Source organism: Lagenorhynchus albirostris, chromosome 5 (genome assembly GCF_949774975.1).
Source record: "Lagenorhynchus albirostris chromosome 5, mLagAlb1.1, whole genome shotgun sequence".
Lineage (NCBI taxonomy): Eukaryota > Metazoa > Chordata > Mammalia > Artiodactyla > Delphinidae > Lagenorhynchus > Lagenorhynchus albirostris.
Window position 1 is genome coordinate 10917638 of NC_083099.1, and position 19818 is coordinate 10937455.

The window sequence follows — 19818 nt, forward strand, 5'->3', positions numbered from 1 at the left end:
ATTTGTATTTTACTTTTCAACCCGTCCTGTGACAGCCGGCTGGGAACACTTGTGATTGAACTCTCAGCTCTCTCAAGCAGGGTCATGTTTTGCTGTGTTTTCGCTTCTTCCTTTTAGTCTTTATGATTCTGTACCCTCTGGCTGACATCCCCTACCTTGAGGGGAAAAGCTGTCGGGGAGAAATCCTGCCGTCTTTCTCTTTAAGATGGTGAATGAGGGGAATAAAATAGAGCAAAGCAGAAGCAGCCCTTCGAGGCCTGTCTGGGCAGGCGGGTCAGGCGGCCTCAGGGGTGCCCATTGTCCCGCCGTGCTGGGTACCCGAGGAGAAAACCCGGCCGGGGCACAGGCACCAATAAAAGGACTCCATCCTGCCACTCAGGGCTTTGTGAGCACCACGCTTGTCCTGGTTGCCATGGCGACTGTCTGTGGCTGGTTTGTCAGAGTGCTTGATAAAGTGGGAAGGTTATTCTTGATAGACCCAAGTAATCTTAACCTTGCAGAGCTTGAGTGTGGATGGACCATTTTCTCTCTCTTCTCTTTAAATCAGGAATGCAGGGATGGGGGCACGGGTTCTCAGGATAAAGCTGCCACAGCAGGTGGTAAGGGCCCTGCCCAGCACAAGGGACACTGGCCGTAACTGGTGGAAGGGAGGTCCCGTGTGTCCGGGGACCGGACCAGCAGAGACAGGGGTGGCTGGGTCATCCGCTGCCGCCTCTGGCCTGAATGGGGGCTTCAGGGACGGGGCCAGAGTGGGGTTGCCTGTCCCTCTCCCGTCAGTTGGTTGTATTTGTACCTGTCTCTCCTCTCTTTTCCTTTTCTTCCTGCTCTCCTCCTTCATTAACTCCCCTTCCTCTCCTCCTTCCCTTGCCCCTTGCCCACCCACCCCCCTTCTTTTGTCCCCCACCTTCTCCCCTTCCCCCCTCCATTGCTTTCTGCTGAACCAGTATTAGTAACAGAGCAGAGCCTTTCAAAGTCCCCCGACTTCTCCCCTCCTGGAGGATGAAAGGAAAGGTAACAGCTTTCCTTTTGAGGAAATTCAAAAGTTAACAGCTGATCATTTCTGGCCACAAAATTGCAGACTCTTTTCTGTCATCCGTAGAAATCTAATTGATTATCTAGGCAGTACTTTTCAGACTTAGCTGCATCTCAACTACTGGAAGCACTCTTTAAAAAATATAGAGCTACCGTATTATCCAGCAGTTCCACTCCTGGGTATGTATCCGAAGAAAAGAAAACACCAATTAGAAAAGATACATGCACCCCAGTGTTCATAGCAGCATTATTTATCATTGCTAAGATACAGAAGGAACTCAAGTGTCCATCAATAGATGAATGGATAAAGAAGATGTGGTACATATATACAATGGAATACTATGCAGCCATAAAAAGAATGAAATAATGCCATTTGCAGCAACATGGATGGACCTGGGGGGTATTATGCTTATTAGTGAAATAAGTCAGACAGAGAAAGACAGATACTTTATGTTTCCACTTATATATGAAATCTAAAAAATAAAATGAATGAATATAACAAATCAGAAACAGACTCACAGATATAGAGAACAAACTAGTGGTTATCAGTGGGGAGAAGGAAGGGGGGAGGGGCAAGATAGGTAAAGGGGATTAAGAGGTACAAACTACTATGTATAAAATAGATAAGATACAAGGATGTAATGTACAGCACAGGGAATATTATTTTATAATAACTTTATATGGAGTATAATCTATAAAAATATTGAATCACTATGGGGTATGCCTGAAATTAATATAACATTGTAACTCAACAGCTCTTCAATTAAGAAAAGAAAAAAAAACAGACCCATGGGTCCCACCCCCAGAGTTTCTGATTGTGCAGGTCTGGGTGGGGTCCCAAGACTCTATTTCTAACAAGTTCCCAGGTGATGCTGCTGGCTCGGGGACCACACTTTGAGAACCACTGACATAGGCCAAGACTTTATATAGTTGAGGCTCCCCGAGAGTACGTTGGTTGCCCGGTAACCACGCTGGGATGGATGCCCAGTGATAGGAGTTTTAAAAGCCTTTGGGAGAAGCAGGGCTGGTTGTTCCCTCATCTCTCTTCTGGCCCCTGGTTCTGTCCCCAAAAGGCCTCCAGCGGGATAACCCCTCACCGTGGGCGGTCCCCTCTGAGCAGCGCCGCTCCCCGGGGGATCCTCTTCTCAGCGCTCCAGGCCCCTCGCGGTCTGCCATTTGTCTGTGCTGAGGCCCCCCCTGGAATGCCTCTTCCCCAGCTCCGCCTGTCCATCTCCACCCAGCCTCTGAGCCCCAGGAAGCCCGCCCTGACCACAATCGCACCATCTTTTTGCTAACAGGCCGGCCTCATGGCCCTGCCAGTGGGCTGTTTTGTATTTCGGTCACATGCGTGTTTGTGCCATGGCCTCTGCTGGACTGAACTCCAGCAGCAGGACTGTGCCTTCGTTCACCTCCAGCCCACCTGGGCTCCAGGTTACTTGCTGAATGAGTCCTGTGGCGGCCTCCGCTGGAAGGACTCTACACATGTCAGCAGTGTTTGAAGCCATTACCAGGAGCTGACCGAGCAGAGAGTGGGTGCAGAGTCTACGCAGGGAGGGCGGGGGCTGGAGTCGGAAGTTAGCCTGCCTCTCGAGAAAGCAGGATGTGAGGCCCGGGCTGGCGGCTTCACAATGGGATTGTCTCCCTGTGGGGGCAGGACTGGGTTTTTAAATTGAAAGGCAAACGTCAGTCCCCTCCCCCCGCTCCTCCCTGATTCCAAATGAAACAGCTTTCATCTACTCCTTTACGGCAGGATGTGTAACACAGGTGAAGCTCCCTGTTTGTGTGCACGTGCAGGGTGTGTGTGTGTGTGTGTGTGTGTGTGTGTGTGTGTGTTGCCGCTGTGGCTGGATGCAGATGACTCGATCGTTTGTCAAATGTAATTTAACTCCCCACAAGATGCTCTGAAACCATCCAAGCAGCGGGTGTTGTCATGGGCTTAGGTACGTCTTGGAGGAGAAGTGATGGTGTTTCTTCAGTGAAACTCACAGGAGGCTATTTGTCCAGACAAGAATAAAACAAAATGAATGGATCAACCCTTTGGCTCTGTCTCTTTGCCGACTGCACAGACTGAGTCGGGACTGGAAAGAAATCCCATGTTGGCAGTTGGGCTCCAAGCTCTTGAAGCTGGAGTAGGGCCCCGGGCTACAGGGCATCCAGCCCCTTTCTGCTTTGTTGGGTTGGTGGATTGGACGGTCCCCTCTCTGTCCCTCAGACGTCATGGGCTTGAGGCAGCTGCAGCCCTGACTGTGGCCTTTCTCCCCAGGGTGTCGAGGTGCAGACAGACTACGTGCCCCTGCTGAACTCTCTGGCCGCCTACGGCTGGCAACTCACCTGTGTGCTGCCAACTCCTGTCGTCAAGACAACGAGGTAACAATAACCATCATTACTGTTACTGAACACTTGCACTGTTCCCCATAAGCTCTTCCTTGCGTAACTTATTGAATCCCTGTGAGTCTGGTGCTGTTACATCAGTTCTCCACCTGGGAAACGGCAGCGTCAGGATTTCAGAGTCTTAACTACCCCCCCACCCGGAGCACCCCTCTTCCCACGTGGGGAGCTGGGCTAGGCAGGCACGTTGCTGGCATGCATGCAAAGTCTCATCTCGCCTCAAAAAATCCTGTGAGGTGAGGTGGGATTCTTTTGGTTGTATTTAACCGATTTTATAGCTGAGGAAAGTGTGGCCGGGGAGGTTGAAGCGCTAGCCCAAGGTCATGGAGCTGGTCGGTAGCCCCACCAAGGGGACGTGAGGCCCTGGAGTCTCAGCCCCGGCTGTGGCCCTCTCTACGATTTCACGTTCACGGTCGTTTGTCCACCCTCAGCTCTGCCTGCCGTCCCTTGAGCCCGTGGGCTTAACCTAGTCTTACGAACACTAAAAGCCCTTCCATCTGTCTTTTGGGTTTGCTATCAAGCTGGTCCTTCTAACTACCTGTGGGGTGGTAAGCATAGATGTGGTTCCCATTTTACAGATGAAGAAACTGAGGCTCAGAGAGGCTCCATCACATACCCAAGGCCACACAGCCAGCAAGTGGCAGAACCCGCGACTAGACCCTCAGTCTACAACGGGCCACCTCTTTGCTGACCTCTGGGGGTGCCCCCTCCCATGGCCCTCAGCCCCACGCTACCTGAGTCCTGCTGCGTGCTCACGCCCGCAGGTGATGGACGGCCTGAGGCAAGCCTAGTGACCTGGGGGACAGCAGGCAGTGCAGCCCCAGAGCACAGACAGAGGCAGGAGTGTGGGCGCCCATCACTGCCTCTCCTGGGCCCTCATCACGTCCCCCACCCCCCAGGTCTGTGCAGCTGCAGGAGCCAGTCTGCAGCTGCCCTTGGACCCTGCGCCACCGGGAGATTTCCGTACTGCTTCTTGGCCAAGATTTCTGTGGGCACAGGGTGGTGCCGTGGAGGGGAAGGAACTCCGGGTTTGTGACCCAGAGCTTGAACCCAAGTCCTGAGTCAGCCGATTGCTGTCTACCTTGGTCAAGTCCACGTAGCTTCTTTGAGCCAGTTTCCTAGTCCATGCAACTAAGAATGCTGCCTGCCTTCCGTTCCAGAGGACAAGAGCCCCCCTGAGAATGTATTTGAACGTGAAGCCCCCGCTGGCTCTGTGCTCGCAGCCCGGAGGGTAGAGACGGTCTCTCTGTCTCAAGCAGTCCCACCTTCTAAATAAGCCTCCATGATCCTCCACCATCCTGGCCTTAAATGACCCTTGCGGTGGAGTGGAGAGTACACGGACCGGGCAGAATCCCCGCTGTGTGACCCCTGGCCTGCTCCTTGACCAAGCTGAGCTGTCCTGTCCTGTCCCGTTGGTGGAAGTAGGGGTCCCATTGTTTGGAGCGCCGGGTGCAATCGCCCAGCCCGGCCGGAGCACAAAATAGAAAATGCTAGTGTCCTCTACCTCCTTTCCCTCCAGCACCCCATGTAGTGACACATCACCTCAGCAGAGAAGACGTTTGCCAAATAGAGGTTTAAGAAAGTGATCCGAAGGCGCGGGGTTCGCGGTGGCCAGAAAACAATGATCCCCATCACAATATTTCTAGCAGCTTTAAAGGCAGCTCCTTGAGAGCCTGCCTTCCTGGGAGGAAGGCGCACCCCCTGTGCCATAAAAATGAATAGTGCCCCAGCCCGTTCGTTAATGCCAGTTCCCGCTGCTCACAAGGGTGACTCAGGGTGACTCAGGGTGGTGGCTGGGACCCGTACGCAGCCAGGCCCTCTGCCCAAGCTCCTGTAATCACTCAGGTCCTCACTGGCCACCCATCCCAGGCCAACCAGGTCCCTCCTCGGCCTCATTCCCAGACTTGGAAGAGGCCTCCACCCTCTGATGTTCACTGAGGCCACTTTGTCATCATTTGGCCAAGATGGTAGCTGTCATTTCACATCACGGGAAAGGGGGTTTTCAGCCAGGAAGCTGCCTTTCAAGGATGCACACAAAGGTTTAGTTGGGTGCTAAACCTTGCGATAGCAAGCAAGGGTGGGTGGCCTGGGGGTGGGAAGGTGGGGGGCTTCTTGACCTCCGACCTCTCACTCTCGGGCGGCCACCTTCCTTCCCACGGGCAGCCGGCCTGGATGAAGTTCAGGACGGCGGCCTCCGTGTGAGGTGCGGGGCTCCTCTAGGTATAAAGGACTCATTCTCAGCTCTGCCTGTGTTACAGGGAGGGGAACGTATCCACCAAGCAGATTGTCTTTCTTCAGAGACCGTGTCTACCTCAGAAAATCAAGAAGAAGGAATCAAAGGTGAGTGACCTTGGCTGCTTTGTTTCGCTTGCTCTGTTTTGCTCACCAGAGCCCGGGGACACCTGAGCCCCTCGGCGACATGAGTCACATCCGGGGCGGTGAGGGCGCCGGAGGGCCTTGTCGCTGGTCTCCTCCTGCGAGGATGCTCAGGCCACCAGCATTCACGAGGCTGAAGGGGGAGTGGGAAGGCAGCTGCAGTGTGACACGGGCTGGGACGGCTGAGCCCAGCTTCTCTGTATCTCTTAATCTCGTTACAAGCTGGTTGACGCCCTGCCCTGCCCGTGGGTCCCTTGGGACATCAGAAGTTTGGGGAGCTTGGCAGAGAGAACCTGCCAGACCACCTTCCCCACAGGCCCTGCCCTGCAGGTCTGAGTGGCAGTGGCTCGTACAGACAGAGGGCATCTCCCCTGTGGAGTGAGTCCTCAGGCCAGGCTGTCCTGGGATGGCCAGGGGCCTTCCCCATCTCCCTGGACGTCACGTGAACTGTCCCAGAAACACAGTGGCACTGAGAGACGTGGCCGTTCTCAGAGCTTTTCCCGTGTTTCCTGAGACTGAGGCCAAGTCCTCCCCTTGTGTGACATGATTCCGATGCCTCACACCCCTGTGTTCACGGTCACTCGGGAAGAGTCGAGGGAATCTGCCAAGCCCCTGGAGCCAGCTGGCTCCCCCTGTGACGGACAAGGCCACACTGTGGGGCAGAGCCCACCAGACCCGCCCGTCCCCTCGCCGGGCACCATCCCCGAGCTCCCCACCCGCGGTTCCGCATGTTCTTGGGACACGGAGCCCGGACAGCAGCACCAAGCCAGTGAACAGATTGGAGCAGTCTCTCTGCAGCCAACAAATCCGAGGGGGGGCCGCTGGTGGGAGGAACGCCAAGGAAGTAGCTCCGGAGCCAGCTGGGGTGCAGTGCGGAGGAAGGGCTCTCCAAGCTCGGAGATGCCAGTGTGACAGATGACAGCAGCAGAGGACCAGAGGCAGCCACCGAAGCCACCATTGCCCACCAGGAGCAGCCAGCCACCAGCTGGAAGACGGATGGCCCCGGGCTGCCACCAGCCACGGCTTTGCCTGGGCTGTGGAGCCGCGTGCATTCACGCAGGGACATTCTAGCAGCACCGCCGAGGTCTCCCGCCAGACGCCAGGCAAAGCCCGGCTTTTGCCCTGACGAGGAGGGCGTGGTGCTGCCTTTTCCTGCCAGCGCGTCCTGGTTGTGGCGCCAGCAGATCCCAAAGGACAGACAGGCGGCTTGATCCTGGTGAAGGCTGCGCATCTCACCCAGGGGACAAGCCGGCGGAGACCCGAGGGCAGGGGGACGCTAGGGGTAGAGCTTTAAGGCTGCTGTAAGAAAGTAGAACAGCGTACCTCAGGGGAAATCCAGGGAGGTGGGAGTCAGCCTTTTCTGGTCGGTAGAGACGTCCACCCCCAGTGAGCTGCACGAGCCCGGGCAGACCTGCTCATTCCAGGGCTTGGGGTGACAAGCACTGTTCTCTGTGTGACCTGGGGAGGCCACCTCACTGTTACAGCCCCAGATGGGGGGACTGTAGCATCCCATCACCCCCGTCATCCACTCCTCGCTCAGCTGACGGGTCATCGTCCTGCTCCCAGGAGACGGTGCCCCCCGCCCCGTGGCCATGGCTCCATCCTCACCGTGCCCTAGACCCCGCGTCACTGACACCGTTCATGCCCTCCATCGCTAGAAGCACTGTTTTCTCTCGGCTGTCCCACCACTCGCCTGGTTTCCCACCTAGTTCCTCATTTCTAGCCCCGTTTCTCCCCATTTTCCCTCACCTCTTCCTTAGAAAATCTCATCCACCCCCAGAGTGAGAAAATCTCACTCACCACCTCTGTGTCAACGAGTCTTACCTCTGCATGTTCAGCCCCGGCTTCTCCCCTGGGACCCCAGCTTCACCTGCCCTGCGGCTACTCGTGACCTTGCCCTTTCCCGCACCGGCCGTCACCCCACCCCCCGACCTTAGAGGAACAGCGCTTCCATGGCCCAGAGGCTCCCGCACACCTAGAGGTCGCCCTCGGTGCTTCCATCTCCTTCCCACCATATTCAGTCTGTCCTTAAGGCACATCTGTCTTAGGTCCTAGACACTCTGGAACCCCCTCTTCTCTCCATCACCACCTGCCTGGACTACTCCGATCTCCTGATGATAGGTGTCCCCTTCAGATATGTTCTCCACTCAGAGCCAAAGTGAACTTTCAAAAAAAGTAAATCGAATCGTATCACTCCACTGCTTAAAAGCTTTGGGTTTTTCTTAAGATAAAGAGGGAAGCCTGTACGGCGGTCCACACGGCCCTGTGGGATCTGGCCCCCATCTTCTGCATTCCAGCCACTCTGGCCTTCATGCGCATCCATGCCCCCTCGCTGCCACAGGGCCTTTGCTTGGGCAGTTCCTCTGCCCCAGATGTTCTCTTCCTTTGTATTTTTTGGGGATGGTGTTCTCTCCTTTTAGACCAAGCCAGGCTCCTCTGTGATTCACTGGGAAGAGCCACGTTCCTCTCCTCTCCGTTTCTAATTATTTGGGATCAATCCTCCACCAGTAGAATCAGACGTTCATTCTGTGAGAACAGACCCTTTTGGTCCTCACTGTTGTATGCCCAGTGCCTGGCTTTTAGTTAGTACTCAACAAATACTTGCTGGATCAATGAGTGAATAATCGAACTTCTGAGCCCGGGACGTGCACAGTATGTCTAGCACTGAAATTTCAGACAAGAGATTGCAAGATTCAAACATCAAGGCTGCAGCATATTTAGTCCTCTTTAATCAGCCAAGTGGACAAAAGCCTCCAGTCAAGACCTTTCACCGTTTGAAAGAAACCTCTCTGTGTACCTCTGAGTGTGGCTTTCAAAGCAAATAGTAACCTCCTTGGAAGGTAACAGGTGATTTCTACGACACGGGAGAAGTCTGCCTTCCCACGAAATTACTTGAAGTGGAGGCAGATACGGATGGTTTCTTAATGTGTGAATGAAATCACCAGCCCTGCTGACGTGAGCTCTGGACACACACGCTGCTGTAAAGCGGAGGATTTTTCCTTTTCTGCACGCACTTCTGGCGTGGACCGCTAGTCGGGGTTTTTCTGTTTAGGTTCCGGCAGTACACTCACGTGCCACACACACACCCGGCTCAGGAAGGCCCATCCACCCTGCTCAACCTGCAGCTGCTGGTTGGGTTCAGAGACTCACCCTGGAACTGCTCAGGCTGTGGATGCTACAGTTCTCCCCTCAGAGCCTGCGCACGGAAAGCTCTACCGCCTCGGATCTGAAATACAGTCGACCCTTGAACAACGTGGAGGTTAATCCGAGTGTAATTTGTAGTGGGCCCTCCGTATCCAAGGTTCACTGACCCGAGGATGCAACCAACCACTGACCGAACAGCACTGTAGTTTTTACTCTTGCCAACCATCCGCGTGTAAGTGGACCTGCATCGTCCAAGGGCCAAGTGTAGTTTTGGTTGTTCCGTAAAGACTGTGACTGTGTGACTTTGGGCAAGTTACTTAACCCCTCTGAACCTCTACCTGCTCATCATAATAATGGTGGTAACAATGCCTAATGAGCGTACCGCTTTGGGGATTCAGGGAAATGGGAAAGCTTGTCCCAGTGTGAGACACTCAGAACATTTAGCTTTTAGATTATATAGACCCTGAGTTTGGGCCACTGCTACTTCCCTGCTTCATGAGAATGCTCCCTTCAAAAGGAGATAAGGAAAGGAGAAGACTCCAGCCAGAGCCTCCGGGTGACCTGGCTGCAGCACCGGGACAGCTGTGGTGGCTTGGGGACCCCGGGCAGCTTGGGGAGTCAGTGACATCACCACTCCCCATCTGAGGACACAGAAAACGGTGCAGTCCTCGAAGACATTTGGCTTGGCAGGTTTTTCTGGGATGACTCCGAAGGACAGAAAAACATTGGCTGGGGTAGTTCCCATCCAGCTCGGCATGGACCCAAATCTTTCTCTGCCCAGCAGCCCAGGCAGGGTCCTGGAGAAAGTGGCTGGTGTGCCCGCCACAGGCCCTTTCCAGTCTGTGTCCTTCTGTCGTATTATATCAGGAGATCAATGCAGTGTCCGCTACAGGAAACTGGATATGGCCAGGCACCCGAGGAACCATGAGTCTGTTGTTTATTTATAGCAAGAGCAGCCTCTGAGAGGACATCGGGTTTGCATTAGAAAATAGCCAGGGTCCAGGATGGAGGCTGGCACAGGTAGAATGGGCACAACTATACGCCGCCCACCCGCAGAGGGTGCTGTGCCCATCCACTACGGTGTGGGTTGGCCCCCGGGGTGTGCACCCAGACCTGGGGGCTGGGGCAGCTCTTTTGGAGATGAATAACTTGCCCAAAGACAGACAGCTAACGAATGCCAGAACCGAGGTTTGAACCGGGGTCTTAGCCACCACACTACGTGTAATGCTTTGGTGTCTTAGCATTTAGGGCCTTTCAGCCGAAGCAATCTCCCCAGTTTTTTGGCAAAAGTAAAACTTCCTCTAGCTTCTCTGAGAGTTGACTGCCTCTCAGATCGCTATATATAGGCCCACTTGACTGGCCTTTTTCTAAGAACATGCAAAATGCAGAGGGTCTGTTTGGAGACATCCATTAAAAAAAAAAAAGGCTCTTCCATTTGGGCTGGGATTAAAATGCAGCAGCTTCTGCACACGACAAGGCAGCAGTTCTGAAGCATGATTGCATGGTACCCAAGAGCTGGTACCCAAGAGCCATGCAGGGCTGGCACTGGAGGCTGCAGCATCTGTGCTGAGGTCAGAGGTCCTGGTCCTGCACTGGTGCTTAGGGGGCCCCAAGATGCCTGCTTGGCAGTGTCTACTGAAGTGGGTGCCTTTGGGTTGGGGTCTGAGGCACCACTTCACCTGCAGAGGGGGTCCATTGTTGCAAACTCATGGCTTGGGTAGAAGAAACTCAAACTACCCCCAGAGGGAAGTCCATCAGCCATCGTACAAGAGAACCCCCAAAAGGAGTGCCCTGGGGAAACCCAGCCAACGCTGTAGGTGAACTCATTTGGGATTTGCAGGGAGGGCGGGTGGAGGAAGACAGGATCAATGTTAAATCCTAACCTCCGCACGCACTTCACTCTTTTTCCTCTTCTTTGATGGAATATTCAAATTTACCAGTCTTGTCCAAAAGGGGCTCAACACACGAACCCCAGGTTGTGTTCAGCCTCGGAGCCCTGAGTGTGTTTAGGCAGATGTCTTATTTGAGGAAGTAGACTTCTACCACCGAAAACGCCACAGAGTTGGCAGATTTTTAAGAATTTACATAGCACATTTTTGCTTCTTCCTAGCAAAGTACTCAGATTTATCTACGCCTGGTAAAGCCTTAGGAAATGGTTTTCCACTGATGGTGCAGCTGCCCTCCTGGGCTCCCCTCTCTAGCCTCGCCAGAAGTCATTCGAACGGACGGCTCCCTTTTTCTTTCAGTCACAGAATGGCTTAGATTTAAGTCCATATTTGGTGAAACCAGTGTGCTGCGACTCAAGTGGAAAGAAATGAAACAAAAGAAAGAAGTGGAACTTCAAGCGAAACCACGTGTCCCTGGGGCCCGGAGCTGCACCTGCGGGGTGGCCGAGGCCCTTGCCCGGGGTCCAGGCCCCCGATTCTCTTCCCAGCAAGACCCGTCTCTCCCCGGGGCCTCCTGACTCCAGTCCTCCCCCACCCAGCACTCTCGGGGCTTCGCTCTTGTTCTCCGTGACTCTCACAGCTGGGCCTGGCACGTCCCCAGGACCCTGTGGCTGGTGTCACCCCAGGTGTGCAGCACGCAGCTCCCGGCCTCTGACTCTGAGCACCGGGGACCGGGGCCCCAGGATGGCAGGGCTCAGAGGGGCCTTTGCTCAGGAAGACTGGGGGACCCCTTATGTTTGGGGAGTGGAAGAAGGCCACAGTTCTCGCTGCGTTGTTACCCAGGAGTGCATCCCTCTTTTGTAAACACAGGGACCCATTTCTCCGAGTCTTCCTTTACTACCCTTCACGTTTCTGTGTCTGCTGCGGCTCATTCGCCCGGATTTATCCCAAGCACACAGGCTCCCAAACTGTCTTCCTCCAGAGCAGCTCCTGCTGTCAGCAGACTCAGCAGGACTTTGAATTTTTCCCCCTCTTTTCTCCCTCAAATTAATTTCTCTTTCTGGAGATCAGCCAGACCTGATGTGTGGATGCACCAGTAACTCCTCACTAAGCCCCAAGCTGTGTTTTGACTCTTAAAATTCCAGGACCGGCTCCCCTGAAACAGGGAGCTTGGCCAGCTTGGCCGGGCTCTGCCGTCCTTCCATTCATCCATCTCACAAAAGGTTTTGAGCACCTTCTCTGTGCCAGGCTCCATGCTGTATCCCAGGGATGCAGGGGTGCAGAGGACAGATGGCATCCCTGACCTTCTGGACTCACATCTTGTGTCAGTAATGGTAACGGCAGACACACTGGTGTATTGTGTGCTGGGCACAGTGCTAAGCCTGCTGTGTGGATTATTGCATCATTGAATCGAAATAAATACCCTCTAAGGCAGAGTTTGGCCAACTACGGCTCTCAGGCCGAATCCGGCCCACTGCCTGTTTTTGTAGATAAAGCTTTATTGGAACACAGTCATGCCCGTTTGCTCACGTGTTACCCATGACTGCTTTTGTGCTATGGCAGAGTTGAATGGCTGCAACAGAGAACATAAGGCTGCAAAGCCTGAAATAGTTATTACCTGCCTCTGTACAGAAAAAGTTATCGACCCTGATTTAAGTTAGGGTTACTCCCCCCATTGTATAGATGAGAACACAGGCCAGTCTGGGGCGGGGGCGGTGGACGCTTCACGTGGGCGGTCTCCCTCCACGGCTTTGATGTGACCCCGTCCTTGCCCAGCTCTGTTGCTGACTGTGCGCTTGATCCTCTCTGAGCTCCATAGACTTCCCTGTCCCACAGGGAAATGCAGGTGGGGCTCCCTGGGAAGCAGCATCTGAGATGGATTTGGATGCGGTTTTAGGGGGAGTGCCCTTGGGAATAACACCTGTTGGGGAAGGAGGGCGCAGGAGTGGGCAGAGGGAGATGTTGGGCTGTGATCGTAGCTCTGGAGCAGGGATGGTCTTTTAGAGCTGCCCAGAGTTGGAAACAGGAGGATGGGCCGTTGTCCATGCCTGGACCAGTCATTGGTCGTAGCTTGCCCCCAGAAGGGAGTGAGACCTTTGGGGAGGTGGCCGGACTCAGAGAGGAGCTTGGCTGGGGGCTGTCAGCCTGCCCATCCTACACGGGGACCTGAGCACCCGGGTTCAGTGCCCTTCTGGCTGGGGTGATCTGATGAGGCAGTGACCAGTGCGTGGTATCTGTAGCTGCTCAGAGTGGAAAGGAGTGGCCGGAGCCATGGCACTTAGGAAGAACAGGCCCGTGTCCCCTCACCCATCCTTGTCCTCCAAACGATAGGATTTCAGCACCTTCTTTTGGTATGGGGCCAGCTGAAAGAAATACCCCTCGTCCCCTACAAAACCCTGGAATCCACATCTAAAATACACGCCACGGCAGGATCGGCGGGCTCTGGGTGGGTGTGACGTTTGGGCTGTGATTGGGTTTGGTGCCAGGAATGCCCTGCTCCGGGAATACCGGGCATTGCGTCTTGCTGCCAGAAGTGACGTGGGCGTGAATGCAAACAGACATCCAGGGGAAGCTCTAGATTCACAGCGGACGCATGTATTTATCCCCATCGTCTCTGGTTTCTAGTTTCAGTGGCGATTCTCCCGAGACGAAATGCACAACAGACAGATGAGGAAATCCAGAGGTAAACTCGGTGCCAGAGAAAAGCAGCAGGCAGAGGAAAATGAGAGGAATCCAGAAGCCCAGCTCCCCGAAGCCGGAGACGTGGAAAACCATGTGCCGGGGCTGCAGCAGGAGGACTGGGCCTCCGTCGGGGTGAAGGTCCCTGTGCAGGCGGAGGTCCCGGGAGAAAAGCTGTGTCCTGACGGCCGGCTCTGGGTGGAGGCTGGGGCCGTGCAGAACGGTCCCTTCGGCCACAGCCCCGCCCCGGCGGGGGGCTGCACTGGGCACCCCAGTCCTGATCCTAGAGAGGATGCCGGGGAGGGGGATGCTGAGGAGGTGGCTGCAGAGCCCGCAGCAGCAGAGGACAACTGAGGCTCAGCAGGTGGTGCTGAGGCGTGGCGAGCTGGCAGACCTGGGGCACGGTACCAGCTGAGCTGGGGGCTGATGTGCCCTGGTGTCACGTGTTACCCTTCGGCTTGGCTTGACCTCTCCTTGCGAGCTTACCTGAGCCCTCCGAGGAGGAGCTGGCTCCCTGACAGTGTTGGTTTCTGCACATCCATTTGAAATGTGTCGTAAGGCCCTGGTGTTAGAACACAAGAGGACAGGTTACTTCCAGACATGCGGGCTGGAGGCCCAGCCCCGGCTCCACACCACTCCTCCAGGGAGGGGCTGGGCCATCCAGTGCCTGTGCCCACCCCCACCCAGAGCCTCCAGGGGGCCTTCGGGCCAAATCCCCAGGCCTCCCTGTCTACAAGTCAAGGCTGAGTTGTTCATCCCCACACCCCGAGATGGCCGTGTCCAGCCCGTGCTGTCTGCTGCAGCTACTTGGTGATTGTAACAACCCCTGGTGCCCAGTCGGGCTGCCTTTCTCCATCTAACCCCCACCCGGACCTTGCTGCTTTGGCAAAGAAAATAACATTGGGAGGGGAGGTGCCCCACCTCCTGGCTTTTCTCCAAGTGTTCCCATAGATACTGGTAATCTGAAAATGAAGAGGTAATTCTGTGTGTGTACCCACTCTTGCAGAATGTCCAAGAAAGTATTCTGTTAGTGTTAATGCCAAAAATTTTTTTAAAGATTTTGTATTCAGCACATCACATGAACACACGTTCTTTCTGTCATTTCAAGGCAAACCGACTGGCGGCGAGCCCTTGTTACGTGCTATTTTAATCATGTGTCATTAGCCAAGTCACTTCCCATGTATGCTATGATGTGTTTATATCGTCCAGAATGTGGCTTTAAGTAGATGCAGCTGGCAAACCTTGGAGAGAGTGTCAACCGTCTTGACCAACATCCTGTCTCTTCTCTTTCTTGTTTAGTTACTTAAAGCAATAAATCATCTATGAGTTTAGTGCACTGTGAGTATTGAGTATTTATCATGTTGCAGCGACAAGTCCTATAGCCTCGTGTCCCCTATTCACGCTTCCTAAGTTTCTAACTCCTGGCAGCAGCTGGATGACTTTGGAGTAGAGATCAAAGCTTCTGTGGAAGCAGCAGAGCCAGCTGAGCATGCTCTGCTTTCTCGTCATTTGTAGAAAGAAGACAAAAAGCAGGATTCAGGTGCCACCAGGTAAGTCAGGGCACGGCCATCTCCCAACACCCCGGGGTGGTGGAGACAAGTACCTTTTTAAAACAAATAAGAAGCCCCACGTCAATTTCTAAGCATGTCTCCAAGCTTTTAAGTAAATTATTTAATGAGGTAAGTCTTTTACCTGCTTGCAAATTTGCTAAAATAAAACACATTTTAATATATTTTTATAGGGCAGAATTGAAAACCCTTACACAGCCACATTGTACAGTCGTTTTCCTTTTGATTTTTGAGCAAACTTCACACCCAAGCCCCAGAGCTTACAGAAAGGCTGAAGGCTCTGTTCGAAAAGAAGATAGGGTTTTTTTTTTTCCAGTTATACATGTATATGTATTTTTCAGATTCTTTTTCCTTATAGATTATTACAAAATATTGAGTAGTTCCCTGTACTATACAGTAGGAGCTCGTTGGTTATCTATTTTATACATAGTAGTGTGTATATGTTAATCCCAAACTCCTAATTGATCCCTCCCTTCCTCCTTCCCCTTCAGTAGCCCTAAGTTTGTTTTCTACGTGGGTCTACTTCTGCTTTGTATATAAGTTTATTTGTATCATTTTTAAAAAGAGTCCACATATAAGCGGTATCATATGATATTTGTTTTTCTCTATCTGACCTACCTCATTTAGTATGATAATCTCTAGGTCCATCCATGTTGCTGCAAATGGCATTATTTTATTCTTTTTTATGGTTGAGTAGTATTCCATTGTATATATGTACCATATTTTCTTGATCCATTCATCTGTCAGTGGACATTTAGGTTGCTTCCATGTCCTGGCTATTGTAAATAGTGCTGCAATGAACATTGGGGTACACGTATCCTTTCGTATTATGGTTTTCTCCAGATATATGCCAGGAATGGGATTGCAGGATCATATGGTAGCCTTATTTTTAGTTTTTTAAGGGACCTCCATACTGTTCCTCATAGCGGCTGTACCAATTTACTTTCCCATGAACAGTGTAGGAGGGTTCCTTCTTCTCCACACCCGTTCCAGCATTTACTTGTAGACTTTTTGATGATGGCCATTCTGACTGGCGTGAGGTGATACCTCATTGTAGTTTGGGTTTGGCTTTCTCTAATAATTAGCGACATTGAGCATCTTTTCATGTGCATTTGGCCATCTGTATGTCTTCTTTGGAGAACTGTCTGTTTAGGTCTGCTCATACTTTTAGTTGGGTTGTTTGGTTGTTTTTTTTGATATTGAGCTGTATGAGCTGTCTGTTTATTTTGGAAATGAATCCCTTGTCAGTAGCATCATTTGCAAATATTTTCTCCCATTCTGTAGGTTGTCTTTTCATTTTATTTATGGTTTCCTTTGCTGTGTAAAAGCTTTTAAGTTTAATTAGGTCCCATTTGTTTATTTTTGTTTTTATTTCCATTACGCTAGGAGACGGATCCAAAAAGATAATGCTGCGATTTATGTCAAAGGGGGTCCTGCCTATGTTTTCTGCTAGGAGTTTTATAGTATCTGGTCTTATTTAGGTCTTTAATCCATTTTGAGTTTATTTTTGTGCATGGTGTTAAAGAATGTTCTAATTTCATTCTTTTACATGTAGCTGTCCAGTTTTCCCAGCACCACTTTTCAAAGAGACTGTCTTTTCTCCATTGTATATTCTTGCCTCCTTTGTGGTAGATTAATTGACCATAGGTGAATGGGTTTATTTTAGTCCTGTTCCATTGATCTATATTTGTTTTTGTGCCAGTACCACACTGTTTTGATGACTGTAGCTTTGTAGTATAGTCTGAAGTCAGAAAGCCTGGTTCCTCCAGCTCTGCTTTTCTTTCTCAAGATTGCTTTGAGAAGGTAAAGGAATATGTACATACGTTTTCATACAAATTAAAAAAAAATTTTGTTCTAGTTCTGTAATTTGATAGGGATTGTGTTGAATCTGTAGATTGGCTTGAGTAGTATGGTTATTTTGACAATATTGATTCTTCCAATCTAAGAACACGGTATATCTTTCCATCTGTTTGTGTCATTTTCAGTTTCTTTCATCAGCATCTTATAGTTTTCCAAGTACAGGTCTTTTGCCTCCTTAGGCAGGTTTATTTCTAGGTATTTTAAGACAGTTTTTAAAAAATAGTTTTAAAGAAGATGGTTTTTTTAAAGTTATTTTAAAATGACATTTTCCACAATTATACTCAGAAACATCTATATAGTATTTTGATTTAATACAAATATTACCTCTTAGCCCATATCTTAAAGGATCATGACGCTTGAAAAACAGGCTCCACAGCAGCAGGCTGGGACAAGAACCACGCTCATCTCTCAACTCTGAAAAGCACAGAATCCCAGCTGCACCCTTCAGGTGGATGCCTTGCATCACCCAGAGTTGGATATATTTTTCTTTTCTTTTTTTAATTTATTTATTTTTTTACATCTTTATTGGGGTATAATTGCTTTACAATGGTGTGTTAGTGTCTGCTTTGGATATATTTTTCAATAAGCAGACTGTGGGTGGTTTCCCTGGGGAGTGGCCTGGGCCTTGGGATTTGTAAAACCCCCCAGAATTCTATGGTGCAGCCAAGGGTGAGACCCACGGCCGCAGGACAGCCATGAGTCGCATCACAGCTTGTTCCGTGTGAAATGAGATGCTTGTTACAAAAAATAAATAAGCCCCTAAATCCCAGTCCCTACATCCTGCACGTCCCTTTTAAGTGTGGGGATTCCTGAAGGAAATTTTACTTTGCTGTGGTTGCCAACAGGGAAAAAGGCTATCGTTGGCACTGACAAGGCCCCGGTGACCAAAGTTGCAAAGACTGGCAGGGTTTGGCGTGAGGCTTGTGCATGTGGTCATTAGTCTCTGGGGCTGCAGCTGTCACAGTGGGTCTGGAAGGAATGGGGCGTTTTCGGGGTGATCAGGTTATGGAGGTGGGGACCCAAGTAGCTGCCCTAGGCACTGTGGCCACCACTGTGCAGCCCAATGGGCTGTTAAAGCATAGCGGACCCCATCCTAACAGAAACATTGTAATAACGTTTAGAGTCTTAAAGTTAGTGGCCTATAAGTAACAAAACACTGACCATCAGTCCAATCCTTGTCTGAATTTTTTCAGACTTCTAACTGGATCCTACTTTAGAGTTATGCTTGATGGGACTGGCTTCAAGAAAACATGAGAAGGAGACATTCTAATTCATTTCTTATGAAGCATGTTTTATCTGTAATCTAAACGTATTAATCACGGCCCATTCTAAACCACAAACCATCCTAGTTCAGGACGAGCTCTCAAAGCAATCAGTGGACTGTTATTAGTAGTAGGAATACGCTGACGCAAAGCTCACCACCCACACCCAGTGCAGGGCCGTGCTGGCCCTGGGGACTGTCCTGCTGGGCTCCCCTGAGCAGGCCGAGAGCAGCAGATGGGATTAAAGATGACGTGAGAGGGCTGGTGAGGGGACGGGCTGGAGGCAGCTGGGCATGACCCCTGCTTCCCGCAGCCCTGCTGCAGGTGCTGGCACCACGTGGGCAGCACGGGACGGCCTCCCAGGGGAGTCTGGGTTTACCGTACCTGCCCCAGAGTGACGGCATCCCGTCAGATCCAAGGTCAGGACCCAACGAACCTTCGCCTGGGTTTCTGAGGTAGCTGTCCCCAGAAGAGGAAGTAAGGTGGTATTCCCCACGGGTTCCTGTTGCCTGGCGTCGCTTCTGCAGCCAGACCAAAGCTCACGGGCCATAGGCCACTGGGCCCTGCACCCGGCAGGCGCTGGCTTCCCCAGCCCCTGTGCGTTCACGTGGGCACGAGGGGCCAGATCTCTCACTCCCCAGACCTGTGGCTTTAGCTCCTATCCACTGTGCTGGGTGCTGGGGAGACGGAGCCAATCCTGGCTCCCTTGGAGCTCACAGCAGATGCCCAGCAGTTGCGCAGGAGTGGTAACTGCACTAACATGGGCTGTGGAGAAGCTCAGGGGGCCGTGAAGGCGGGCGTGGGGCGGAGGGTGCAGCCGGCTGGGGAGGCTTTGCGGAGGAGGTCAGCGTTGAGGCTGAGACCTGAAGGCCAAGGTCGGGGGAGCTGTCCCCGGGGAGGCAGCGTGCCTGGTGGCTAAGGGCATGGATGCTGGGGCCATGCTGCTGGCTAGAAGCCTGACCCCAGTCCCAGGCATGAGGCCTTGGGCAAGTTACTTACCCCTGTGTAATATGGGGATGATAGCTGTGAGAATCAAACAAATGCATGCAAAGTGCTTGGAGACTGGCTGGCACACAGTAGGTGCTACATGAATGTCAGTGTGGAGGAGGAGTCTGAGGGCGGGCTCTGAAGACTGCAGTGGACTGGAGAATGAAGAGGGCCTGAAACTACCAGTCACACCGGAACCAAGCAAGCATTGTCATTGTCAAAGGCATTTCCTCAGAATAATGAACACTCCGGGGCTTCCCTGGTGGCGCAGTGGTTGAAAGCCCGCCTGCCAATGCAGGGGACACGGGTTCGAGCCCTGGTCTGGGAGGATCCCACATGCTGCGGAGCAACTGGGCCCGTGAGACACAACTACTGAGCCTGTGCTCCGCAACAAGAGAAGCCCGCGACAGTGAGAGGCCCGCGCACCGCGATGAAGAGTGGCCCCCGCTCACCGCAACTAGAGAAAGCCCTCGCACAGAAACGAAGACCCAACACAGCCAAAATAAATTAATTAATTAATAAACTCCTACCTCCAACATCTTCTTTAAAAACAAAAAAATAATAATGAACACTCCGGTGATCCTGCCCTGTCCTGTTTAGGACCTTCCTAGAACCTCTCTCATGGATTCGTTTTCA

At 52.2% G+C, this 19818-nt stretch overlaps 1 protein-coding gene across 1 annotated transcript in view; it reads left to right on the forward strand.

Annotated features, from left to right (window-relative positions):
* Positions 1-14836, forward strand: part of RFTN1 (raftlin, lipid raft linker 1) — a 205404-nt gene extending 190568 nt beyond the window's left edge. The window contains exons 8-10 of the mRNA XM_060149554.1: positions 3296-3399; positions 5679-5760; positions 13452-14836. Of these exons, the coding sequence (XP_060005537.1) occupies positions 3296-3399; positions 5679-5760; positions 13452-13859 (594 nt within the window). The 3' untranslated portion in view covers positions 13860-14836. The remainder of the gene's footprint in view (positions 1-3295; positions 3400-5678; positions 5761-13451) is intronic.
* The last annotated feature ends 4982 nt before the right edge of the window (positions 14837-19818 follow it).